This window comes from Diospyros lotus, chromosome 4 (assembly GCF_014633365.1).
Source record: "Diospyros lotus cultivar Yz01 chromosome 4, ASM1463336v1, whole genome shotgun sequence".
NCBI lineage: Eukaryota > Viridiplantae > Streptophyta > Magnoliopsida > Ericales > Ebenaceae > Diospyros > Diospyros lotus.
The window spans coordinates 13,752,236-13,779,888 of NC_068341.1; the positions used below are offsets into that span (position 1 = coordinate 13,752,236).

At 37.7% G+C, this 27,653-nt stretch overlaps 1 protein-coding gene across 1 annotated transcript; it reads left to right on the plus strand.

The window, feature by feature from the left end:
- Positions 1-1,378: 1,378 nt before the first annotated feature.
- LOC127799068 (NADPH--cytochrome P450 reductase) lies at positions 1,379-27,607 on the plus strand. Its single transcript, XM_052332780.1, has 19 exons — positions 1,379-1,546; positions 1,639-1,986; positions 3,604-3,663; positions 3,756-3,832; positions 3,946-4,003; positions 4,090-4,173; positions 4,257-4,293; positions 13,681-13,750; positions 13,936-14,130; positions 14,227-14,319; positions 24,298-24,523; positions 24,622-24,705; positions 24,914-25,065; positions 25,154-25,250; positions 25,402-25,551; positions 25,627-25,704; positions 25,787-25,909; positions 25,995-26,108; positions 27,278-27,607. Exons 2-19 carry the CDS (start codon positions 1,696-1,698, stop codon positions 27,356-27,358), a joined length of 2,070 nt encoding a protein of 689 aa, XP_052188740.1. The 5' UTR covers positions 1,379-1,546; positions 1,639-1,695; the 3' UTR covers positions 27,359-27,607.
- Positions 27,608-27,653: the final 46 nt, after the last annotated feature.

The window sequence follows — 27,653 nt, forward strand, 5'->3', positions numbered from 1 at the left end:
GCCTACCGAATGTGGTAGGAGATTTTAGTGAATTACTTTAAATCTTTAGTGAGAAGATAAGATAATGGATTAGACTTGGTTTAGCCGAACCACTATAAATCATTTTGTCACTTTTGCATTTATTTTGGTTGTGTTTCATTTTTTTTATATTTTTTTTTCAAAATATCCTATAAAGTTTTTAAATTTCTCAAACACTCAATTCACACCCTCTTAGGTTATGGTGCCATTGCTATACGATTATAACAAAAATCATATGATCTATCACAAACGTCACATTCAATGAATGTTCAATTAACACTCACCCACATATCTACTATTTGTATCTCATGCAACGTGGCGTGGCATGTGACTCACCACCCATAGTTATTAACATCTCATGCTAAATAATGGTAGTAGACTATATACTGGTCCCTAATCAACAAACCATATTTCTTTTTTGATAAATTTGAGGATCGATAATTCTTTTAAGAAATCATGAATTAAAGATCTTTGTCACATCATTCTTAATTTTTAAAAATAAGATTTTTATCAAAAAATTTAAGGACTCATTCATAAATTATGAGACTTTTTAGTTGTAGAGAATTTTTTCTATTTGATCATTGTAAATTAGCTAGATAAATGAGAAGACACGGCGCCATATTTATAGAAATTTTTAATCAAATATGATATATGTACTCTCAATTATAATATATTGTATATTCAATTATTATAAACACTGTTATAGTGTTAATTTAATAAATATACATTGAATTAAAATAGAATGTACAATTAAGGGTATATATAAACTCTTCAAAAAAAATAGTTGGTAAGAGAAAAGAGCGGTGAGAATTAGTAAATGTAGTCTACTCATTTTTGTGGTAACAAAATATCTTGTTTGTTAAGGAAAAATCACAATTTCAAATATTGCATCAAATTCTTTAGCTTCTAAGTCAGTTTGATTTTTTTTCAGGTGTTAACGAATCCCTTTATGGTAGAAAGATAAACTATCGTCTCGCGGCACCAACTTAACTTGGAACCTAAAATATCACCTATGTAAAAATGTAAAATTAATTTTTTTAAATAAATATAAGATTTTTTTAATTGTAGTTTTAAAAAAAATTCACTATAATGATCGAGAACATTTCCATGAATAAAGGTTTATTATCCTTATTATTTCTCATCATTCTTATAATTATTTTTTTTACCAATTATTTCATTTAATATTTTAAATTCGTACAAAAAAATATGTTTGTTTCTTTTATCGACTATCTAAGGTAATTTACAACGGAGCATCAATTTTGTATAAAATTGTGGAAATTTCGTTGCTCGGCAGCCAAACACGTCCCAATGCAAGGACATGTATGGTCAAAGCCACGTCATCCCCAAAAATATAGGTATTTTAAGACCCGTCGCTGAAGCTGAAACAATTTCTGGTCGAAGATTAGCCGATCAATCAGATTCAGAGCACAGACAGTGGGAAGAGAGACAGTATCGGGATCTTGTATCGAAGCTTCTGTCCACTTCGGTTCCTTGATTCAGACTTGAAGTTTAACATCCACATACATATGTATATATATAGTTATACAGTGCATATACGCGTGAATGATATGTATTGCAAGGTAGGTTTTGTGTAACTTTGAGTGATTTGACTGATCGTAGAAATCAACTGAAGAGCGTTACGGATTCGCATTGCGTTCTCGGAGCCGGCTTTGGACGATGAGTTCGAGGTCGGATTTGATCGGATGGCTGGAGTCTGTGCTCGGAGCGCCGGTCGGTTTCTATTCGGTGTTGGTTGTGACGACTTCTGTTGCTGCGATCGCGGGGTTCTTGTTCATTCTGTGGAAGAGATCGTCCGATCGGGGAAAGGAGGCTAGCCCTTTTGTCGTTCCCAAGCCATTCTCGGTTGAGGAGGCTGAGGAGGACGATGGGGTCGAGGACGGTTCGGGGAAGACGAAGGTCACGGTGCTGTTTGGTACTCAGACTGGCACTGCCGAGGGGTTTGCCAAGGTAAAATTGAGTTTTGTTTTGTTGTCAATTTTGTTTGTTTTGGCAGTTTGTGGCTTAATTGTTTTGGGAATGAGTCTTGGTTGCTTTTGAGTTGTTTTTTGGTTGGTGTTGTTGAGATTGGACTATATTGAGAGGGCTGATTTTTTGGGGGAAAATGCTTTACGGCGGAAAGTAATTATCGGTTCAGCTGAATGGGGAATCTAGAATACGGGTCAGGCGAATAAAGTTTCTGCAGTGTGTAGTAGACACCGAGAATCTGAATTTTCAATCCACACACTTTTCTGGTTTTCGTGTTCTCTCCTCATCTCTCTTTCTATATTTTTATCCTTCCTTAAGCCATTGCCTTTAGGTTGGTACTTTGTTGACTTATACTTAAATCAACGGAAAATGAACGGAAAGGGAGAAGAAAATAAAGAAAGCTCAAAGGAAAATGAAAAAAAAGAGGGTCTTTGCTTGCGTCTGGTTGGGCTGGAAAATTGACAAGAAAATGAATGGGCATCTCCCAACTTTTAGGAAAATGAACGTCCAGCAGTAATATCATCTCTCTATTCAGATATGGCTGTAGGGATGGCAATGGGTCAATAAATGGGTCCCATTTAAAGTTAAAATGATTATAAAAAATTTATATTTTAAGTCATGGAGATAAAATTTATTTGAACATTTACTAAAATAAGTCCTAATTATCCACTTAAAATTGAAATAAGTCTGAAAATTTCATATTTGAAGGATATAGACATAGTAAATATTTTGAATATTTACTAAATGGGTTTGTAAATGGTAAATGGCCGACCCATTGCCACATATGGGATAAGTATTTCAAATAAGGACGGAAGCAACATAACAATCCTCTCCCAGCTTTAACAGAACCCTTTATGTTATTCCATATTTTTTTTTGGCTGATTGTCAATCAGAATCTTGGCTAGAGTCAAAGGGAAAACCTTTGCTGATCTTCCACCAAAAAGAAAGAACACCCTCTAGGCAAATGGACACACAAAGAAAGTTTTCTGTTGGATGCTATGATGTCAAACTGTATAGGAAATCCCAGCCTGCCACGTGGTTGAAATAATTTAGTCAAATCAGCTAAGATTTTCATTTTTATTGTTTCTTTACGTGTGTATATTTGAACTGCAACACAAAACTTTGGCTCAAGTCCCAGAAGTGGGATGATTGGAAAGCTTCTTGAATGTTAGAATTTTCATTTGTTAAGATTTAAGTCAAGCCATGGTTCTGTTTTCTGTACTTTATAGGGAATGGTACATGGGTATCTTTGTAGCTGGAAATGCTTTACCTACACACGTCCATCTTTCTTCGTGTGTTTCACATTCACTTATGGAGGCACTCATAAAACCAAATTGAAACGCAAAAGAAAGAGTGGTGAGGCAGATTGCTGATGACTCATGTCTTATCATAAAATTATGGTTTGCCCCCTTGTGTTGTGAAACAATTTAAACCCTCAATTTGAGTTTTCAGGGTAATTTTAATTAATACACAAAAAGAAAATTTTATAATAAGTTTTCCTTTTCCTTTTCTTTTTCTTTGTTTGCCCAACAGTTAATATTGGATGCATTAATTTTAAAGTTTTGACAATTGTTCTCCCTTGACAATTTCTTTTTACAGTCTTTAGCAGAAGAGATCAAAGCTAGATATGAGAAGGCAAATGTGAGAGTTGTGGACTTGGTATGGTAAATGCAATTTTTTATCATTTTTTATGGGAAGTTACTTTTTCTAGAATTAACTATTCATCATCACTTTTCTATGATTTGACTTAGGATGATTATGCTGCTATGGATGATCAGTATGAGCAGAAACTGAAGAAAGAAACTTTGACATTTTTCATGTTGGCAACGTAAGATAAATTTATACACTTTCTTCTGTCATCTGCTCATCATTTCTTAATGTTTCTAAACTTATTTGGATCCAAGGCACCTATTTAATCTACATTTGAGCTGGTCATTGTAGTTATGGAGATGGAGAGCCAACTGACAATGCTGCAAGATTTTACAAATGGTTGACTGAGGTGTGGGAAGTTCTTTTACAGTATATTTAAGTTTGGTAGGACATTTCTCTGAGAAGTTTCATGAATGGTATTGGACATGGCTTCAGGGAAATGAAAGGGAAGCCTGGCTTCAACATCTCACTTATGGTATCTTCGGTCTAGGTAACCGTCAATATGAACATTTCAACAAGGTAAGTTTATTAGGTATTTGCATTACTCCCTTCCCCTTCTTTTTTCCAAGTACTTGATATTTGACTGCAACTTTGTGGACCAGATTGGGAAGGTGGTAGATGAACAACTGAGCGAACAAGGTATGAAGTCACTCTCTATCAATGAATTGGAAGATCCCAAGCACACCTTAATACTGTTTTATGTTTTTGAAGGTTCTTTGAATTATTAACCTAAAACTTGCTTCCCTATGTCTGACTTGTGGAGGTTCTTCAACTTTTTTTCTTTAATTATTATTTATCACTCTTTCATGAGGGTCTTTGATAGCAGAGGTAAAGTTGCTTTCTTGTGATTAGAAGGTCATAAGTTCATTTTACCATACATGATTTCTGAAAGAACTGGGATTTTGTACTTAATACTTACAGAATCATATTCTTTACAGGCAGTATTAAGGCATAGCTACACAGGTTCCAAAAAATACGTGTCATGTTCCTTGTATTATAAGCTACTTTGAAATATCTGAAACAATCTACAGTATTCATAGCTTGATTGTTGTTCATGGAATTCTGTTTTGGTGTCTGTGATAGAATTTTGAGGGTTTGTTTCTTGCGGTAATAGGAGATGAGGATAATTTACCCCAAAGTGACTGTTTTGAACCATTGATTAGACTTTAGGAGACTAGATACCATTTCTCAACCTACCTTCATATCCCACACACATGAGATGTATATATTCCACTAGAGGTTTGGAATATTATCTCACATATAAAGACTTTTTGAAGGAGATAAAAATATACCATATTATCCCCATAATCATAATTCTTATTGAACAAATACCCTCAGGCACACTCATGTGTACTATCTAAGTTATTATATGCATAATATGATATCGATTAGATATGCATCACTGTATACATACAATATTAAAAAGGATATTACCATAATAATATAAAATAATATAAAGGTTGTTTGTACTTTGTAGTACATGAGGCTCCCCACTTTCTTAGAGGTTTTTCTGTATGCAGTCTTATCCTTACTTTTTAATTAAAAAGGCATCCCTAGAACGCAAGTCTTCTTGCTTTGCTAGGGCTGGGGGAAGATTGTATTCACACACCCTTCCCCTTGTTGTTGGACAGTCTACTAGCATAATGCCTAGAATATCAACTGGTGATTCTAAAACTATATATAGACAGAAAGAGTTCCCTTAAGAGGTGTGGCATACAAGATATGGCTATGCAAATATATTCTAATATAACTCTGTTCACCAAGGAGAATTGAGAAATCCATAAGAGTCTTTCTGCTTGAAGATCAATGCGTGGTGTTCTTTTTCATGTTTTAGGAATTGTGATGTTGTGGAGTTGAGAAGATTGTTTTTTTTTTTCTGTTTAAATGTAGTGTATATGAGTTTTGTTTCCAGTAGATTATAAACGTTTGTTGATAAACGTTTGTTGAATCTGATATTCAAGGAAGCATTGCATAATAGTATTAATAGAATCAATGCATAACCAAGGGAATCGAATAACATGAATAGAATGGGCATAGAAGTTGAAGGATTGGCCACCTAGAGAGTAGGCGTGAAGGTCTATGCCTTATAATGTAGATAATTATCCAGTTAATCCATCTTTAGTTAGATGCGGGTAGAGATGGCAAAATGGGCCCGGCTCGGGACCGGGCTAGGGCCAGCATTTTGCTGGCCCATTTAAGGCCGGGCTGATTTGGCCCGACCCGCTAATCGGCCACAACCCCCCCCCCCCCGCCTCGCCTCTCACCCTCGCCCTCGCCCTCGCCCTCGCCCTCGCCCTCGTCTCGCCCTCGCCCGCGCCCCTCGCTCGTCGTCGCTCTCGTCTCGCCCTCGCCCTCGTCACGCCCTCGCCCTCGCCCGCGCCCTCGCCCTCACCCGGGCCCCTCGCTCTCGCCCTCGCCCTCGCCCTCGCCCTTGCTCGCCGTCACCGTCGCCCTCGCTCGCCCTCACCCGCGCCCCTCGCTCGCCCTCTGTCTCGCCCTCGCCCTCACCCTCACCCCTCGCTCTCGCCCTCGCCCTCGCCCTCGCCCCGTTTGGCCCGCGGGCCCGTGTAGGGCCGGGCTAGGGCCAGCAATCTGCTGGCCCGTTTTTAAGCGGGTCGATTTGGCCCGGCCCGCTTGGCTCGCGGGCCACTTGGTGGCGGGTCGGGCCGGCCCGGCCCGGCCCGTTTGCCATCTCTAGATGCGGCGTAGAAATTTTCTTTAAATTTCTTCTTAGCCATTACTCTGATACCATTCATTTGCTGATCTCCATGTCTAATTTTTATGCCATCAATTATTGATGGCACAAGTTCTGCCATGACCGAATGCGTAACTGGAAACCTGTGGTTCCTCATGATCTAGGCATCAACATGTATTTATGATAAGGAAGGACTAATGACCTTTTTACCTTATTAGGGTGTGTAGAATTTGAGAGAAGATCAACATGACTTCATTTGAAATTTACAGAGCAATATATATGGTACAGATATAACTGCTCCATAAAAGTTAGTTATGACTTAGAAACTGTCAAACAAGGAAAATAAATATCCTAAAAATAAAATTATAATAAATTGTATACTCAAAATGGGATATTCAAAACTGAATAACTATATATTTTCTACACTCCCACTCAAGCTGGGTTGTAAATGTTAAGTGAACCCAACTTGGATGTCATATCCTCAAACTTGATCTTAGGTAGAATCTTGGTTAGAATGTCTGCAATCTGAAGAGCAGTAGGTATATAAGAAATATTAATAGTCCCATCTTCAACTTTTTCTTTTATAAAGTGTCTATCTATCTCCACATGTTTAGTTCGATCATGATGAACTAGATTTTTAGCTATGCTTATAGCAGCTTGATTATCACACAATATATTAATTTGATCACTTGGTACAGCTTTAAGTTCAAGGAGCAATCGCTTTAACCACATTCATTCGCAAATTCCATGAGCCATTGCTCTAAATTATGTTTTTGCATTACTATGAGCCACAGTAGTTTACTTCTTGCTGCACCAAGTTACCAAGTTTCCTGATACATAAGTACAATATCCAGAAGTTGACATGTGATTAGTAATAGAACCAGCCCAATCTGCATCAGTAAATACCTCAATATTCTTCTTCTTAGCCTTTTTAAAGTATAGACCTTCCCCATGAGTTTTATTTAGGTATCTTAAAATGTGATACAATCAGTTCATATGCTCTTCAGTGGGATTGCTCATAAATTGACTAGTTACACTTACTACAAAACCAATATTAGGCCTTGTATGTGATAGATAAATAAGTCTACCTACCAGTCTTTGATATCTTCCTTTGTCAGCAAGAGCATTTTTCCTTTCCTCTTTATCTTTAGTTACAATCTCCATTGGAGTATCTGAAGGTTTGCATCCAAGCATTCCAATTTCTTTAAGTAGATCAGGAACATACTTATGTTGAAAAACTATAATACCTGTCTTGGATTTTGCAATTTCCCTCCCAAGAAAATATTTTAGATTTCCCAAGTCTTTGACTTCAAATGCATTTGCAAGAAATCTCTTGAGTTTGCTAATCTCCTCTTCATGATCTCCTGTTAGGATTATATCATCCACATACACAATAATAATGGATATTCTTCCACTAGGAGAACTGTTTATAAACAAGGTATGATCAGATTGACATTGTGAATAACCAAACTTCTTTACTGCTTTAGTAAATCTATGAAACTAAGTTCTAGGAGACTATTTGAGACTATAAAGAGATTTCTTTAACTTACAGACTTTGTTTAAATTTGTTTGATCCTTAAGACCTGTAGGTATCTCCATGTTCACCTCTTATTCTAAATCTCCATTGAGAAAGCATCTTGATATCTAATTGATGTAATTTTCAGTCATTCTTCATTGTAAGGGATAAAAGTACTCGAATTGTATTTAATTTAGCAACATGAGCAAAAGTTTCTTGATAGTCAATACCATAAGCCTTTGTGAAACCTTTAGCAACTAATCAAGCTATGAACCTTTCAACACTTCCATCTGCTTTGTGCTTAATGGTAAAAATCCATTTGCATTCAACTGAAATCTTTCCAGGAGGTAAATTGACTGCATCCCAAGTTCCATTCTTTTCAAGTGTTCTAATTTCTTTATTTACAGCTTGCTTCCATTCAGGTATCTGGAGAGCTTCTTGTATATTTTTAGTAACTTGAATATCTGTGAGTTTAGTAGGAAAAACATGATATTCTGGGGACAATCTCTTGTAAGATAGGAAATTGCAAATAGGATACTTTGTGCAGGACCTTACACTTTTTCGACCTTACACCTTTTTTTTGGGCAATTGGTAGATCAAGATCATCTAAATTCACCTCCCCAAAATTAGAAACAGTCACTTGTGTCTCTTTTGGAATTGAATTTGGTTCAACTTCATGGTTAGTAGTGAGTTGCACTTGTTCTTTACATGTCCTTGATCTTTCTTCCTTCTAGAATAGACAATTGTCATGAACCTAGGGTTTCATAACAGGTTTAAGAAGTAATTGGGGGAGGAATTGAGAGTGTTATTGGGAATCGAAAGGATCTGATTGAAGTAAAATCAAGAACAGAATGATGGGAGAGGGAAATTGGACAGAAATGGGGAAGAATTTAGAGAGAAATGAGGGAGAGCATTAGAGAGAAACGAGAGGGAGATTGAAGAGAATTGTAGAGAGAGAATTAGAGTTTCATTTAATCAATTCAAGCATAATCTCCTCCTCTTACAGTAGCCATTTTATAGGCAAATTTGACTGCTAACTGAATCATAACAGCATCTATGTGCTCCTAACAAATTGCAAATATGTCCTAACAAACTATTATAACCCTATTACAATATTGCCTTTCTATTGCTCCTAAGGTTATGACAAAATTAACTCTTTGTTGTTAACAGTTGAAGGAATACTCAAAGGCTGTAAATTTAACTGATTTTCAGTGACATAAGACTTTAGACTAGGAGTAGAAGAAAGGACAATAGTTGATTCAAAATCCCAAAACCAAAATTCTTCAGAATTCTTGCTCTTCTCCTAAATGTTGGTTTTGGAATAATAAGGTTGTTTTTCTAGGAAAGTAACATCCATAGAATGATAGAATTTCTTTGTGAGAGGAGAATAACACTTATATCCCTTTTGATTTGGAGTATAACTGAGGAAGATACATTTAATGGCTCTAGAATCAAATTTATCTTGATTTTGACGAGGAATATGGACAAAAGAAGTACAACCAAACACTTTAAGAAGTATAGATGGGATGAGCTGGTTGGTAGGATATGCCTTGAGAAAGACTTGACATGGAGTCTGAAATTAGAGAACCTAAGAAGGCATTCAATTAATAAGATATTTAGTAGTAAGAATAGCAGCCCCCACAAAAATTTTAGGAACATGAGAGGATATCATAAGAGCTCGAGTAACATCTAGCAAATGCCTGTTTTTCCTTTCAGCAATCCCATTTTGTTGAGGAGTGTTAGGATAAGAACTTTGATGGACTATACCTTCTTGAACTAGATATGCCCAAAGAATATAATTAAAATAATCTTTGGCATTTTCAGTACAGAAAATTTGAATTTTGGAATTGCATTGAGTTTGAACCATGATGTGGAAGTTTTTGAATAGTTGACCTATCTTGGATTTTTCTTTCATGAGAAATACTCATGAGAGACGAGTGTGGTCATTTATAAATGAAATAAACCATCTTGCCCCGGTTACACTTTTAATTTTAGAAGGTTCCCAAACATCACTGTGAATTAATGAAAAATGATGAGATTCTTAGTAAGTTTGATGTGGATAAGAATTACAAACATGCTTAGATAATTGATAGACTTCACATGTAACATCAACTGAATTTTTATTAAATAAGGATGGAAAGAGTTCTTTGAGATACAAAAGACTAGGATGACCCAAACGATAGTGTCATAACATAATTTCACTATCATTACTAGACCTAAGAGTTGAAAAAGAACATTTGCTATCACCTATCTTTTGAATTTGTCTTCTAGAGGACTCGTTCACGTTGAACATATAAAGCCCCGAATGCAACTCAACATTGCCAATCATCTATCCCGAATTCAAATTCTGAAAAACATAGTGATTTGAGAAAAATTTAGCAACACAATTCTTTTCTAGAGCAAGCGGACTAATAGGTAATAGATTATAATCCAACTTTGGAACCAATAAAACTGATTCAAGTGTAAGGTTCTTGGAAAGGGTAATAGAACCTCTACTAGACACTTTTGATATGGAACCATTAGCAATACACACAGTGTAATTTTTAGAACAAGGTTGGAAATCTCGGACTAGGAATATATCACCAGTCATATGATCAGAAGCTCCAAAATCAACTATCCAAAATACCATTGCTATCCATCTTTTTAGCCTTAAATGCAGTCAGAAAATTATCTTTTTGGGCTACTGTAGCTGTTGTTGAATGGGCAGTGGTTGAAGTGATTGATGTTTGTTGAGTTTGGGAAATTAACTACTGAATAATTTCCAACTGTTGTTTGCTGAATTGACCATTTAGGACTGCAATAGAATTCTCCTCTGTTGCAGTGTGATGTCCATGACTTTCTTCCTCAGTGTTTGGTTTCCAATCAGGGGGTTTGCCATGAATATTCTAGCAAGTATCTCAGGTGTGTCTTGCCTTTTTGCAGTGATCGCACCAGGGTCTACCTTTCTTGGTGCGGTGAGCATCTATTCCCCGAGAAAGCATGGCAGAAACTTCAGTAGTTAGTGGCTGATTTGCTGTGCCCATCATCACCTTCTTTCTACTTTTTTCACGTTGCACTTCTGAGGCAACTTCATGCAGATTTGGTAGAGGTTTGATGGCTAAAATCCGCCCTCAAACTTCATCTAAATTCTTGTTGAAACCTAGCAAAAACTTATAAATTCACATCTTCTTAACAATCTTCTTGTATTTTCCAGCATCGGTTTGACATTCCCATGTTGTTGTCTCATACATATCAAGCTATTGCTAATATCTTGTTAGTCGACTAAAATATTAGGTGAGGGTGAGATTCCCTTGACGAAAATCATGAAGTATTCCTTCAATTTCGAAGGCTTCCATTCCGTCTTCCTTGTCAAAGTATGTCTCCTTGGCGGCTATCCAGATTTCTTGTGCCATCTTGTAGAGAATAAAGTTTTTATCGACTTCATTCGTCATGGAGTTGATAAGCCATGACTTGACCATATTGTTCTCTGTCTTCCACACCTTGTACATTGGATCATCGATCTTCGGTTTAGGGGGCAGCACTAGTGAGATAATCATCCTTTCCTCGCCCACAAATAAACATCATGACTGGATGAGACCACTGCATATAATTGTGGCCATTCAGTTTATGTTCTGATAATAAGAAGAGTAGAGGAATCAGATCCTCCTGTTGGGGTCGGAACTGAGGGAATTTGAGAGGGAGAAGAAACTTCAACAGTACAAGTCATTGCAGATTAAAAACATGAGAGAAACAGGATAGAAATGCTCAGTGGAATAGAAATGGAATCAGGTACAAAATTGAGAAGAACAAACCGACAATATTAGATGCAGATTTGGAATGAAATCAGTTGCAAATTTAGAATGAACTGATCGGTGTTAGGACTGCTCTAATACCATGTATAATTTGACAGAAAATCAACATGACTTCATTCGAAATTTAAAGAGCAATATATATGGTACATATGTAAGTGCTTCATAGGAGTCAGTTATGACTTAGAAATTGCCAAACAAGCAAAAGAAATATTCTAGAAATAAAATCATAACAAACTATACACTCAAATGCAATATTCAAAATTGAATAATTACATATTTTCTACATGGTGCATTAAAATGATGATTTTAGAACTCATTAAATTAAATTCAATCAGCTTAGGCCTCTAATCATTATTTGCTTTCAATTCATCTTCAATTTTAGCTTTTAGTCAACTCTACACCCGGCTGCCAACCCTGCAGTTGACCTCTCAACAATAGTATCCAGGATAGTCAAACCCATCAGTCAATTGTCATACCCTACGACCAACATACTTGGCATTTTGTATTGGATAGTCTACTTGCAGTAGACTGTCACCTTCCCCTGTTGATATTCTAGACATTCTGTAATGGATACTCAACCTTTAGTCAACTTTGACACTCCTACAGTAGATATAACACCCATCTCACGTCTCAGTTGATTCTTATAATGCTTGAGAATCAAGTTTCCAAACTCTTTGGACTGCATGGTTGACCCAATGGTCAACTGCTTCTCTTGACTATCGTACATTGCCTCTCTGCTAGTTTAATCCTTTTAGCATATTTTTATTACTCATACTTTCTCGTAGTCGTTATGAACTTGATAGGGCTTCAGGTACCATCCTTCAAACATGTTTAGCCTCCTTTATTAGATGTATCTCGTAGTTCATTTTATACTTCTCATTATCGTGTCCTTAGCGGCTTGGCCACAACTCACCCCAACCGGTCAATATTTATGCATCAATAAATCATGTATTGTAACGAATTCATATCTCATCGTAATTAAAAAATGGTATCTTTGCCTTTGGACTCATGTCATAGGCCTCAAATACAATCATTAAACAAAACATATATAAATCTGAGTCTTAGCTCCCTGATCAACAAAATACTTCATCCTCTACAACATTACAATACATAAATCAAACAATGTTTCCTCTTAGGATAGTTATACAGTCTTTCAAGGATGATCCTCCTATACATCTTGGGCTTTGTCTCTAGCACTTGAGCTGTCTTTGAAAATGTAAATCATAGAATGAGTTACTAGAAGTCAGTAAGATCACATGCACACACACAAGCCATGCCAATGCATCAAAAACCATGTTAATATCAATTGGATACCCATTACAGACACAACATCTACAATCATACATAATCATGCCATGTCAAGATGAATACTAGCAATAATCCACGCATTATAGCATCAATTATTTGGGAAAAATAATACAGGTCTCAGGTTGTTATAGCAGGGCCCAGGGTCTTGTTTCTCCATACTTGGTTTCATAGTACTGGAATGTTTTGTTGCAATCCCTGTAACTTTTTTCCCTGAATAGGTTTTCACATTAAAAAAATCCAGTAGCATGTGTGCTTGCTTCTGTTTCAGGGATACTGGTTGCCATATTTCATCCTACTTCCAGTTGGAGGGGAGGGAAGTGCCATGTTTATGTCTGGTTCTTTATTTATCTATTTATTTATTTATTTTTTCTTTCATTTGTTTTTTTGAATCTGGTTCTTTAATGTATGTGGTAGACAACAAGTTGATATTCTGCTGGTTTAACTTGTCCTAGCATGGGTAGACTGAGAAACTAGTTGAATAGTGTATGTGTCAACAAATTTCTTTTTCCACTCTTTTTGGTGGGTTGCTAGATATGCTGGTTGCATGATGTTCTTGGTTATATACCTAGCATTTTTGCATGAATCTGCTGATTATTAGCTCTAGCTTCTAATGTTTTTAAGTTTCATAACTTCCCTATGTTTGATACTAGTGATTATATTCAGTTTAGTTTCTTGATATTCGATGGGAAATTCTATTCAAGTGTTTTATGTGTCAGGTGCAAAGCGTCTTGTTCAAATTGGTCTAGGGGATGATGATCAATGCATCGAGGATGATTTTGCTGCTTGGTAGGAAGTACTCTCCATATCATATGTTTTTGGGTTTAACCTGATATTCTAATTCTCAATTTATCAATTGCTAAGTAATTTTTTTAATTTTTTTTGGGGTGTGTGGAGGAGGATTTGCTTCTTTACTAAGTATGAGTTTACTTGTTCTATCATGTTTACTGCAAAGTTATGACTTCCTGCTTTAGGCGAGAAACACTATGGCCTGAACTGGATCAATTACTTAGAGATGAGGATGATACAAACACCGTGGCTACTCCATATACAGCTACTATTCCTGAATATCGAGTAGTGATTCATGATCCTGCTACTACATCTTATGAGGACAAGTTCTTGTGGATGGCCAATGGGAATGCTTCATATGATGTTCACCATCCTTGCAGGTATCTGGATGTATGTTTATTTTTCTTTTTCCTCCTTTTTGTTTCTTTTAATCTTTTAGTTTTTACTGACGTCAATTTTGATTTCCTCCCTTAAAGAGTTAACGTTGCCGTTCAGAGAGAACTTCATAAACCCGAGTCTGATCGCTCTTGCATTCATCTGGAATTTGATATATCAGGCACTGGTGTTATGTGAGTTTTGAGCTCCTCAATTCATCTCCTTTCTTCATTTTGGTTGTTTTATAGGTTTTGGATCAATTGATATATGTGCCTGTATGTTAAAAGGAAAATGAATATATAACAACAACAGCAGCAGTAATAAAGAAGATTACTGAAGTAATTTTCATTCTATTCATTCTGTTCTGCATTAGATCTGTCTTCATTCAGATATGGTCTGATGCAACGTGGATGTACTTCCATGTTTTGCATTAGTATGAATGTTGGTCTCTGCCAGTTAAAGTTGATTTTTAGTTTCTTGTTATCCTTATTTAGCTAAGTAATTCTTGTAAGGTTCTCTGATGCAACGTGGATATACTTTCATGTTTTGCATTAGTATGAATGTTGGTCTCTGCCAGTTAAAGTTGATTTTTAGTTGCTTGTTATCGTTATTTAGCTAAGTAATTCTTGTAATGTTCTCTGATTGCTTATAATACTTAGAAATGCAGTTCAATGGCCTAGTATTACTTATTTGATTTTGGTTTGTGTTGGAGAGTCCTAGTTACTAAGGAGTTCACAAGAGAGAAGAAGTTGTTGCTGATAAGAAGACATGCAGTCTGATCAGATGATGATAAAGAGCACATACAGTGAATATAAGTTCCTAAAAATCAGGATAAATAATAGGAGTAGAGATAGTTGTTATCTTTACTCATGTATATCCTAAAATCTGTTGTATATTATCTCCTAAATAGTAGGAATAGATAGCATAGAAACTTGTATAAGTAGAGTTCCTATCTTTGAATCAAGGCATCGAGTTTATTCATCTCAATACTCGACCAAATTTCCAGGTTCTCTGCTTAGGGACCAACTATGTTCATGGTGTCAGAGCTTGGTTGTCATAGCCGAGTCTTTCGATTAATATGGCTAGTTCTAACCCAGCAAATTCAGCCCCTACGATTGAAGAATCCTCTTGAAGTTCAGTTTCTCAACCATCGATCGAATAGGCTGCCATGATTCCTGCCAACACTCTCAACATGGATAGCCAAACCCTAAAAAATACACAACACAAGTTGAACAACAGAAACTTTAGGGAATCGTTTCAGTCCGTGACTTTGGTGATCAAAGGCAAAGGGAAATTCGGCTATCTCACTGGGACTGTCCCAACTCCTTCAGAAGGGTCCACGGAATACCAACGATGGGAGGTAGAGAATTCCATTTTCATGGCGTGGCTTATCAACTCAATAGAACCTAAGATAGGCCGAACCTATCTATTCTACAAGATCGCAAAGGAGGTGTGGGATGTAGTCCAAGAACTATATTCTGATCTCGAAAACACAATCCAATGTTTTGAGATCAGAGCAGCCATTAGGACTACAAAACAAGGTGGTCTTGGTGTCACCGAATACTACAACAACCTAGTAGAACTATGGCAAGAGATGGATATGTTTTATGATCCAAAGTGGAAATGTTCAAGTGATAGCTAGAAGTATAATAAGATGTTGGATAAGGAACGGGTCTTTGATTTCCTCCAAGGCCTTAATTCAGACTTGGATAAAGTTAGGGGACGACTCTTAGGTATCAAGCCACTACCATCTCTCAGAGAAGTATTTGTGGGGGTCAGATGAGAGGAAAGCAGAAGGCAAGTTATGCTCACACAACTAGAACCAAACACATGTTCTACCCTTTGCTGCCTCTAAGAAAGAAGAAAATTCTAGGGCTAAACAGTGGTGTGAACACTGTAACAAGCCCTATCACACAAAGCAAACCTGCTGGAAGCTTCATGGAAAGCCACCAAACTGGCAACCGAGGAACAAGAAGGAGAAGGAAAGGCCAACTTATGCATTTGCAAGTGTTCAGAATGCAGAAAGAGGTATGGGGTTAAATTTAACAGCTGATCAGGTGGAGTTCTTACAGAAATTACTAAATAACACCCATATTTCAAAGGAATCAGATGGACTGACAGCCAATCCTTCAATGCCTATAGATCAAAGAAGTAATGTAGTGTTTTCCTTAACTACTAGAAGGATGAGTGATAGTTATTGGGTTATAGATACTGGAGCATCTGATCATATGACCAGATTTACTAACATAGTGAAAAAGTTTCAGTTGGAGGATAAGAAACTAACAGTTCTAATGGCAGATGGAACAGTATTCTCGGTCAAGGGAAAATGAAGTGTGTATATGTGCCAAATTTGAAGTGTAGCCTGTGAGCAAACTCACAAAGGATTTAGATTGCATTGTAACTTTCTTCCCTTCATATTGTGTTTTTCAGAATCGGTCCACGGGGAAGATGATTGGTAGTTCTGAGGAGAAGGATGGTCTTTATTTAGTATTGGACAACAAGGCTCTCCCTAGTCAGTTAGCTCCTAGTTTTTCTCTTTCAGTTAGTTTGAAGTTTGAAATTTTGTTATGGCATAGACATCTTGGTCATCCTAGTTTTCAATATTTGAAACACTTGTACTTTGATTTTTTCATCAATAAAAACTAGTCGGTTCTCAAGTGTGATCATTGCATACTTGCCAAACAAACCCATAGTTCTCATCAACCAAATCCATACACTCCTTCCAAACCATTTCATTTGATCCATAGTGATATTTGGGGACTAGCTAGGGTTCCAAACTTGAATGGTGCTAGGTGAGTTGTGACTTTCATTAATGACCATACAAGAGTATGTTGGGTATACCTAATGAATTTTTTTTTTGAGGTTTGTGCAATTTTTTAGAATTTCCACAAGTTTATCCTAAACGTATTTCAATCCTCTATTTGCATTCTTAGGACTGATAATGGTCGAGAATATTTTTCGTACCCATTCACTCAATACCTCACCACAAATGGAATTTTACATCAAAGCACTCGCCCCTATACACCCTAACAAAATGGGGTAGTTGAGAGAAAAAATCACCATTTACTTGAAGTGGTTAGAGCCCTAATGTTTACTAGTTCTACTCCAAACAAATATTGGGGTGAAGCTATCCTAACAGCCTCTTACTTGATCAATAGGCTGCCAACCAAAATCCTAAAATACCAAACCCTATTGCACAACCTCATGACCATCTTCCCTCTTGTTAGGATTCTCAACACTCTTCCTCCAAAGGTATTCGAATGTGTTATATATGTCTACCAAAACAACCCCAATCGCCATGAACTAGAACCCAGGGCATTCAAATGCATATCCATTGGTTCCTCATCCACACAAAAGGGATATAAATGTTATTATTCTACATCACAAAAATTCTTTTGTTTCTTGTGATGTAACTTTTGATGAAACTAAATTCTACCACTCAAGTAACCTGTCAAAAACAAGGGAAAACTATTGAGATCCCACTGTTTCAATGCCTGTCACATTACCTATCTCTTCCTCTATTCCAAATGAAGACCTTATTCAAACAGATACAGCTGATTGTTCTCAGCCAGCCACCTCTAACCCAAGCAACCTTGAATTATTATCTTCTTCAAGCCCTAAACCAATTCACCCATCAGCTGAACCAAGGGAGACTGATACAAAAGAGGACTTGAGTTCTGAAAAACCCGTTAAGGTGTACTCAAGGAGACCAAAACAACCAGATCCTCAAATCAGCCAATTGTTAGAACCAAAGACCGGTCCAACAAGTGAGGATAACAGTACAACAAACAGTGATTTGAATCTGCCAATTGCCATCCGAAAAGGAGTAAGATCTTGTGTTAAATATCCAATATCAAATTACCTAACCTATTCCAAGTTATCTCCTTAGTTTAAGGCGTTCCCTACAACCATGGATGGAGTGTCTATTCCAAGCAGTATACAGGAAGCTTTAGGAGATCCAAATTGGAAAAAGGCTGTGATGGAGGAGATGAAGGCATTGGAGAGCAATCAAACATGGGAACTAGTTGATCTACCAAAAACCAAGCAAATTATAGGCTACAAATGGGTTTTTACCATCAAATATAAATCAGATGGGAGTATAGATCGTTATAAAGCAAGGTTGGTTGCCCAAGGGTACACTCAAACCCATGGGATGGATTATGAGGAAACTTTTGGTCTGGTAGCAAAACTAAACACCATTAGAGTGCTTCTATCTATTGCTGTGAATTTAGATTGGGAGTTGTTTCAATTTGATATCAAGAATGCATTGTGAACTATTTTGGGTGGTAAGACTAATGGAGGATTTACAAATGCCTCTAACCAAACCAACAAGGCTATACAGTGATAGCAAGTTAGGCATAAGTATTGTCAACAACCCAATGCAACATGATAGAATGAAACATGTCCGGATTGATTGAAGTTTCATCCAATGAGAAATTGAAAAAGAAGATATAAGGATGATATATATTCCTACAACAGATCAAGTGGCAGATGTACTCACTAAATCCATGTCTAGACCAGGTTTTGAGACTCTCATTAACAAGCTAGGAATGAGAGATATCTATTCCTTACCTTGAGGGGGGGGGGGGGGGTGTTGGAGAGTCCTAGTTACTAAGGAGTTCACAAGAGAGAAGAAGTTGTTGCTGATATGAAGACATGCAGTCCGATCAGATGATGATAAACAGCACATACAGTGAAGATAAGTTCCTAAAAATCAGGATAAATAATAGGAGTAGATAGGAGTAGCGATAGTTGTTATCTTTACTCATGTATATCCTAAAATCTGTTGTATATTATCTCTTAAATAGTAGGAATAGATAGCATAGAAACCTTTTTAAGTAGAGTTCCTATCTTTGAATCAAGGTATTGATTTTATTCATCTCAATACTCGACCAAATTTCCAGGTTCCTTGCTTAGGGACCAACTGTGTTCAGTTTGCAGATCCGAGCCTCAAATGAGGCTTACTCCTCTACCCTAAAGTTTAAAATTGAATTATAACTTGCTAAAAGCTCAGTTTGATCCATCCTTCTCTGTCTGTGAGTTAAGAGGAATTAATTCTCATAGTGATGTTAGATAGATACGGAAAATTCAATGTATGCTATGATCAATCACTTACACAATTTGAGTGCCTCTACAGGATGGACTTGAACAGAAAACTGGAGAAATTGCAATAAGACATTAGATTCAGTAGTTTCTCATATAAAATTATCGACTGTAGAGATATTGTGATAAGGAGAAGACAAAATAAAATGAGGCATGGAGATTTACGTGAAAATTCAAAGCCCATGATGAAAACTGGGAGACTCCCTTGGAATCTAAAGCCAAGCCCCATAATCTTCTTTGATTGGTTATTGAATTGTTTTGTATTCTTGCATGATATAGCTTACCAAAGGCTAAGGATGGTTTTTTGATCTTTCCTTTTGCACCCACCAAAGAGTTTGAACAACCATGCATGCACGTATGAAGAGCAATAGAGGAACCTACATGGCTTATAGTTGTAGAGGAATTTTAGCACAATACCTATAGCTTTGTATTTATAGATGTAGCATTGTAAATGAATAGATATTCAGAAGTAACCAAATCTCAAGCAAACAAGGTGTCACGACCCTAGGGGTGAATCAATAAATGGTTGTTAATAAATACTTGTATGTGTTGTTAGTTGCTAACTAGATGGGAGTTAAGTGGTTAGGGAATTAGTTTACTATTTTGGCTATTATGTTAGTTAGTTGTTATATTGTTAAGAATGCTGATTGCTGGAAGCTCTATAAGAGACCTACAGCAGTATGAGGTAGGGCATCAGAGAATAATGACAAGTCCTTTGCTTTCAATCCTCTCTCTCTCTCTTTCTCTCTTTTTTCCCCTAATCTGTTCTCTCTCTCCCTCTAATTCTGTTCTTCTTCTTCTAAATTCCAATTCAAACCTTAGGACATCCTAGGGTCTTGACAAGTGGTATCAGAGCCAATGTTCTTGGCTGTGGATCCCACTAATTCCAATAGTGATTTTGACGATTTGGGCGACAAAGAATCCAGTAGCGGACCTAGATTTTAGCGGGTTCAGTTGGGGCGCGACATTGGAATTTATGAGTGAGCAAGTCTGATTCAATTACAGGAGCAAAACGGACGGACGAAAGCAGGTGACCTGGGTTGACAGACGCAGCAAGGCGCTACCCAAGACGAGGCAGTACGACGGATGCGAAGCTGGTGCAGCTGCAAGAGGCGGTCTTGATTAAAGCTTACAGACATACGCGAAGCGGGTGAAGCAATCTGAGTTTGGGGTGGAATTGACCAAGTTGCTAGAGATAATTCAAGAAGCGACAAGTTCAGTGACTCCGAAACAATTAATTCCATCAGAGTCAGAGGCTTGCAGCCTTTGGACGGTGATTGGGTGAGTGAAGGCATGCCGTGGAAGCAGGCTCAGGCGATCTTGAATTCCTTGGTGCAATTCTTGGCTATGATTCCAACAAATTCTGACTTCTAATCAGGCGATTGTGAGTTCGAGTCTTAAAGACGGAGTGGAGCAGCAGACCAGAATTTCCTATTTGACTTTGGAAAACGACTTGGCCTTCCGACGACTCTTAAGAGCAAGTTTGAAGTTATCAGAACCCAGCCCAAATTCTGTAGGACTCTAGTTCGAATTGTGGGGGGCGATTCTTACCGTAGTGAGAAAACAAAGCAGACCCAAGGAATTCCGGCCAAATTCCTTTGACCCAAGAACTGGGCAATCGCAATTGGGTCTAGCACCGTGAGTCGAGCGAGCCCAACAATGTTCTTGGCATCAGACGAGGTCCAAGAAAGGATCTTGGAGGCGGACAAGAGTGCGCAAGCGACTCTGTGTAGTAGGCGAGCCAAAACAACAGTGATATTGGGTGAATTCAGAGCCAAGCTATCCTCGGCCACTGACTTGGATCTGGACGATTCAGGAAGGGGGTTATCGAAGTGGAATTCTTGGCTATCTGTCCTGGGTGATTGCTGTGAGGCAATTTCGGACAAAATTTCAAATTTGGGAAGGAAAGTTACGCACCAAAAGAGGTTTTAGAAGCGAGCCATGGACACAAGATTTGAAGAAACATGCGCTAAAATCAGCAGACAGTTGGATGAGATTATGATCATGGTGGCCAAACGATTTCAGATTTGCCTTCTAGCTGAGTTACTTTCTAAGGAGTATGGGAATCCGATTATTCAGAGGAAGAGGTTAGAATCGGCGACAGGTGGAGATCTTAACATTACTCGTCCATGGAGTCAGCTTTCAGAGATAAAGGAAAGCTCTAGATCCACAGTAGGGCCAGTTCGAGCAAGCAATGGAAGCATACCTAATGCTTCCAGTTGGTAGACAGTAGGTGGAGTAAAATGCTTCCAGTTGGTAGACAGTAGGTGGAGTAAAATTAAACCAGGTTAGAGATGAGAGATACAGCGAAGAACTCAATAATCTAAAACAAGAAGGCTCTGTAACAGATTACAAGGTCAGGTTTGAGGAATGGAAAGTGCTGATGCTCAACTCCCATCCAATCTTGAATGAGTCTTACTTTGTGTCGAAATTTACTAATGGTCTTGAAGATGCGCTAAGACTTAATGTGCAAATATGTTGTCCTACTACAGTGGAACAAGCGGCAAAGAAGGCAAGGTTGCATGAATTGGCATTAGAAGCCATTTACAGAAAACATGGACTGCAACCGGAAAATTATCATAAGAGCAGCTCGCAAGTTTGTAACGGACCACATGTAGCTAAAGGAGTTTTGACGGAATAATCTAGATCGAAGCAACTTTACATTAGCTCCAAGAAAGCTGATACTGAAGTTGTTGAGGGTGGACAGGCAACCAATGAGGGTTCAGACCAAAGACAAAAACTAAAGGCTAAGGGCATGAATGGTTCTAAGGAAGCAGATTCAAAGAGTATGGTTTCTTTGGCTTTGGTTTTGGAAAAGATTGAGGAGTCATAGATTCGAAAGATGAAGGAACAAAAGGGTGCTGCCATTTGGTTCATGAGTTTTGATATTGTGGAAGAGGGGGTTGCTGGCATCTGGTTCGGGAGATGGGACATTGGAGAAGGGAGCCTTGACATGGCAATCCTTGGAGTCTACATTTTATTTTTGCAAGAAAAACAAAAGCAACAAAGCGTGAGAGAAGACAGGCCAAAGCTTCGAAGGAGAAAGAAAGCAAGGAGAAAGAGAAGAAGACTAAACCAGATTGTTAAGGCTGGAATTGGCTGAAGAACAAGGTCAGTAGTTGTCAATTCTTGGGGACAAGAATTGTTTGAAGGGGAGGGGATTGTCACGACCTTAGGGGTGAATCAATAAATGGTTGTTAATAAATACTTGTATGTGTTGTTAGTTGCTAACTAGATGGGGGTTAAGTGGTTAGGGAATTAGTTTACTGTTTTGGCTATTATGTTAGTTAGTTGTTATATTGTTAAGAATGCTGATTGCTGGAAGCTCTATAAGAGACCTACAGCAGTATGAGGTAGGGCATCAGAGAATAATGACAAGTTCTTTTCTTTCAATCCTCTCTCTCTCTCTTTCTCTCTTTTTCCCCTTAATCTGTTCTCTCTCTCTCCCTCCAATTCTGTTCTTCTTCTTCTAAATTCCAATTCAAACCTTAGGACATCCTAGGGTCTTGACACAAGGAAGCTCAATCCAGATTTTAATTTGTAATTTAATTGAGTTAGAACCTAATTTTCAACCTTCAGATCTTGAGTGGTTTGAACAGACCTGTTTGACTGCATCCATTATTCTTTCACTTCATTCACTATTTTGGCATGCGGTCAAGAAATGTCATTATGCTAGAAAAATATTTTCAAACAACCTTGGGTTCTAATCCTTGTGAGGGTGAGTGTTGGTAGTAATTGTAAGGTTGTTCCTTTATGATTAGCAGGTCATGGGTTTGAGTTTTGGAAATAGCTTCTTTGCAAGGTAAGCGTAAGCATGCATGCAAAAACAACCCTCCTCCAACCCTCCAATGTAGGGAGCCGGATGGATACGGGATACCATTTTTTATTGGGATTTATTGCTGATCCAGTTGTATCTGCTAACTATAACCACTTATCCAAACCTTATATTTTCTCTGGTCTTTACTATTTTGTCAAGGCTTCCACATTTCTAAGCATTAGTTTTTACAGCCCTTTCAGTGTTGATTTCTTTGTACTTTGGACTTCCTCATTTGATTATCCTTGTTATTTATCACCTATCCTTGAATTCAATGCTTTAAAGGCTTGTGTTCAAATATTTTGGATGCTTGATCTTTGACTCAGACTCTTCTCTAAATAAAATAACATATTGGGACTGACATTTTACAGTCATAACTCCTTTTTACATGTTTGTGTTTGTATTTATATATACCAGCAGCTGAGATACTTGTGAAGGTTTTCATCAGCTGGAAAATATGTAATAAGGTGCTTGTTGCCACTTTATTAGTTTGGTTGCTTCTGCTGGACTGAAAAATTAATTATTCTTCTGAATGGGGTGAGCCTCAAAGCCATCCAACAATAGGCTGTCAAAAGCATTTTCTTTTCAATCTTTCTATTGTAGTATGCATGCATGGTTTGGCCCCAGTTGATCTTTCAAATTTCAGTGCTGTTTACACAAAAGAAGAGGAAGAGCGAGTGTTGTGTCAGTGATCTTCCAATTTGCTTCACGCAGGAAAGAGTTAGAAAAATACTGTTTGTGCTCTCTGTCCTGTTAGAACAAGGTCTTGGTATAGGCTATACAGCTTACCATCACTTTCCTATCTAAGTTCCTCTAGTAGACAAATTTCCTTATTAAAGGTGTGCATGTCAAGTATTAACTGACTGTGAGGCTCTGCCATGCTTTACCCCCCTAATATAGTTTTGGCTATATATAAACCAGGAGAATATGTGCTGTTTTCTTGCATATTTTTCTGTCAGCAAATCCAAAATCGCTCTGCTAAAATCTTATAGTACTCCATTGTGCAACTTCTTTCTTTCTTTCTTTCGTTTCTTTTAGAAAAGGATGCGAAAAAAATATTCACACTATTTTTTGGGTTAGGTATTAACACTATTTTGACTTGTATATCAATAGCTCTGTGGCTGATCACATAGCAAGTGTCGTTAGCTCCAACTAGATAGACGGCAATCTTGTTACTTAGTCCCTCACATTTGAATCATTGGGAATAAGTAAATGAATACAGTAATTGCTTTCTCTTTTGACCGCTCTTTTACAGATATGAAACTGGAGATCATATTGGTGTTTATGCTGAGAATAGTGATGAAACTGTTGAAGAAGCAGCAAAGTTGTTGGGCCAACCTCTAGATTTGCTATTCTCTATTCACACTGACAAAGATGATGGTACATCTCTTGGAGGCTCATTACCACCCCCTTTCCCTGGCCCTTGCAGCCTTCGCACTGCACTGGCACATTATGCAGACTTATTGAATCCTCCTCGGAAGGTAGTTCATTCTCAATTTTCCAGATTTTGACCTTTTACCCCTTCCTTTCTAAGACCTGTGACTCAATAATGATGTCTTATGTTCTTTTGCATTTTCAGGCTGCTTTAATTGCTTTGGCTGCTCATGCGGTTGAACCTAGTGAAGTGGAAAGGCTTAAATTCTTGTCATCGCCAGAGGGGAAAGTAAGGAGGTTTCTCTTCACCTACCTTATAATTTTTTCTTTTCTTTACTATTTTCTTTAGAATTTAATTTTTATTCAAAAAGAAAATGTCATGCGTGTTTATTTTTGACAAATTGCTAACTAATCTGGTTCTGGGGTCAATGTTCAACATTTTATCCTTCGCTCTTTCATATTTCCGTTTATATTTAGGATTCTTTCTTGTTCTGCAGGATGATTACTCACAGTGGGTTGTTGCAAGTCAAAGAAGTCTTCTTGAGGTCTTGGCTGAGTTTCCTTCAGCAAAAGTTCCCATTGGTGTATTTTTTGCTGCGGTAGCCCCTCGCTTGCAGCCACGTTACTACTCTATCTCATCATCCCCTAGGTATATTTTTTGTTCCACCTGTGATTGTTGACATAGTTTTTCCTAGCATATAGATCTTGGACCACTTAAATTCCTGGGTTCATGGCAGATTCGCTCCCAATAGAGTTCATGTGACCTGTGCATTAGTTTATGGTCAAAGTCCCACAGGCAGGATTCATAAAGGGGTGTGTTCAACCTGGATGAAGGTATGAAGCAAGCCGTCTTAGTTTTTGTGCACAATTGGTTATATTATGCTTAGATCATGCTTTGTTCTTGCAATGTCCTTTCTTTTCAGTCTCTCAACTGGTTTGACTTTATGACTATCTAAGATAATCTGGCTGTATCAAACTAAATCAGAATGCAGTTCCTCTAGAGAAAAGCCGTGACTGTAGCTCAGCTCCAATTTTTATCAGGACATCTAATTTTAAGTTACCAGCAAACCCTTTAATTCCAATTGTCATGGTGGGACCTGGTACTGGCCTGGCACCTTTCAGAGGATTTCTACAGGTTTGGATTGACTATTCTTTTTTGGGTTTCTTTTATTCATAGGAGAAGCTCTCAACTTAAAGATAAGTTTTCCAGGAAAGGGTGACCCTGAAGGAGGAGGGCGTGCAGCTTGGTACTGCTCTACTGTTCTTCGGATGTAGAAATCGCAGAATGGTAAGATAATGTGTGATATGTGGTCTTGATAAGGGTGACCCTGGGGCCTTATGCTTGTTATTCTAATTCAATTTGTTTGTAGGACTTCATTTATGAGGATGAGCTCAATAATTTTGTGGATCAAGGGGTAATATCTGAGCTGCTTGTTGCTTTCTCAAGAGAGGGGCCAGAAAAGGTGTATGTTCAACATAAGATGAAGGAAAAAGTAAGAAATGAAACTCAACCTTGATTTAAGTTCATTAGATGAAAAGTATAAGATTATGTTCATCAATTTTGTTGATGATGTGCAGGCAGCCCAAGTTTGGAGTATTGTCTCCCAGGGTGGATATCTTTATGTTTGTGGTGATGCGAAGGGTATGGCCAGAGATGTCCATCGCATGCTGCATGCCATTGTTGAAGAGCAGGTGTGAATCTCTCTCTCTCTCTCTCTCTCTCTCTCACACACTCGCGCACGCGCGTGCGCAACTTAAATAATTCTGGGCTGTCCATCTGTATCTCTTAGGTAAAGTTGTAATTTTTGCTAAACCAGTACTGTGGAAGAATCCACTTCCTGGTAGAGTTTATGTGGCCAAGTAGTTGTTTTTCAATTTACTGTCTACTTTCTAGACACACTGTTATTCTAAGTAAACAGTCTAGTGAAGTGTTTCCATATTTCTTTCTTTTTATTTGCTAATATTATTTCCTTATTTCTAATCTGAAACTACGTCATCTTTTGTTTGCTGATGTCCTTTTCATGGAACAAAATCTGGGCATTGATATCAATCCACAATTGAAGATCCAAACATATGGTCGTTTTTTATCTTTTGTGTTTTGGCTGTGGGGAGGGGTATCCACAAAATCCAAAAGAGAGATCATGGCCACGATGGACTTCAAGCAAAATACAAGCATAATATTGAACCGCTCAAAAGAACTTGTGTTCTTATTTTCTTTTGCCAGTCATTCATGCAACATTATTATCCATTACTATATGAGTTTTTCTTGATCATACTGCATTCTTCCTAGACGAAAGTTAATTTTTGAACTTCATATTTTGGAAGGTAACCTGTGGCTCAAACTCAAGTTTTGTCATTATGGAAATGCAGCTAGGTCTATGGGGCATCTCTTTAGAAACCCTGCATCGCAGTCATTCTTATAGTTATCTGAATGGGGTCGCTAGGCATAGTACTTCTTTTGTCAGTTGCACTCTTAAAGTCTTTAATCTATGAGTGAAGTCCATTTGCTTTTCCTAGCTATAAATCTCTCTCTCTCTCTAGTAGTTTGGTGGGTTTACCCATATTGATTAGCGGTGTTGGTTTCTTGTTTTCACTTTCGAGGTGGGTTTCCCTGCCCCCGTTGCACAAGATTAGATGCGTGAGTTTGGTGCCTTTGATGGTGGAAATCTTTTTACCCATTTCATATTTTTAGGGTTCCCTTTTCCTAACCCAATCCATAAATGATAAAAGTTACAATCAAATAACAATATCTTATGCTGATTGGGTGAGAGTTGCTTGTGTTAATATCTCAGTATTTCTGGTACTTGGTTTAACCACCTTCATATTACATTTTCTTTATTGGTATTCAAAACCAATTCCAGGAAAATGTGAGTTCATCAGAAGCAGAGGCTATCGTGAAGAAACTCCAGATGGAAGGACGGTATCTGAGGGACGTGTGGTGATCAAATTTGAAGCTGTGGCATGCGGCATGGCTCGAGGTGGATTCGTTTCTATCTTCTATGGACCTTGCCCAGCCCAGCCCAGCCCTCCAGAAAGTTTGAATGTAAACCATCTTTTCTTGGACATTTTAAAGATCCATTAGATGTTTTGTTTGATCTTTGGCTGGACGCTGAGATAGTTTATAAACCTGATCTGTTACTCTACCTATTCTCAATTATACAGAATGAAATTGTTGTAGTCAGTTGCAATGATGTCAGTGCACATACATACATACACCTTCAACTATTAAGAGTGTTT

Excerpts from the sequence above, each read along its gene's own strand:
- LOC127799068 (XM_052332780.1), top strand. The coding sequence starts at position 1,696 with ATGAGTTCGAGGTCGGATTTGATCGGATGGCTGGAGTCTGTGCTCGGA. Across the intron at positions 3,833-3,945 it reads ACATTTTTCATGTTGGCAAC|TTATGGAGATGGAGAGCCAA; the intron begins GTAAGATAAATT and ends TGGTCATTGTAG. Across the intron at positions 25,705-25,786 it reads GATGTAGAAATCGCAGAATG|GACTTCATTTATGAGGATGA; the intron begins GTAAGATAATGT and ends ATTTGTTTGTAG.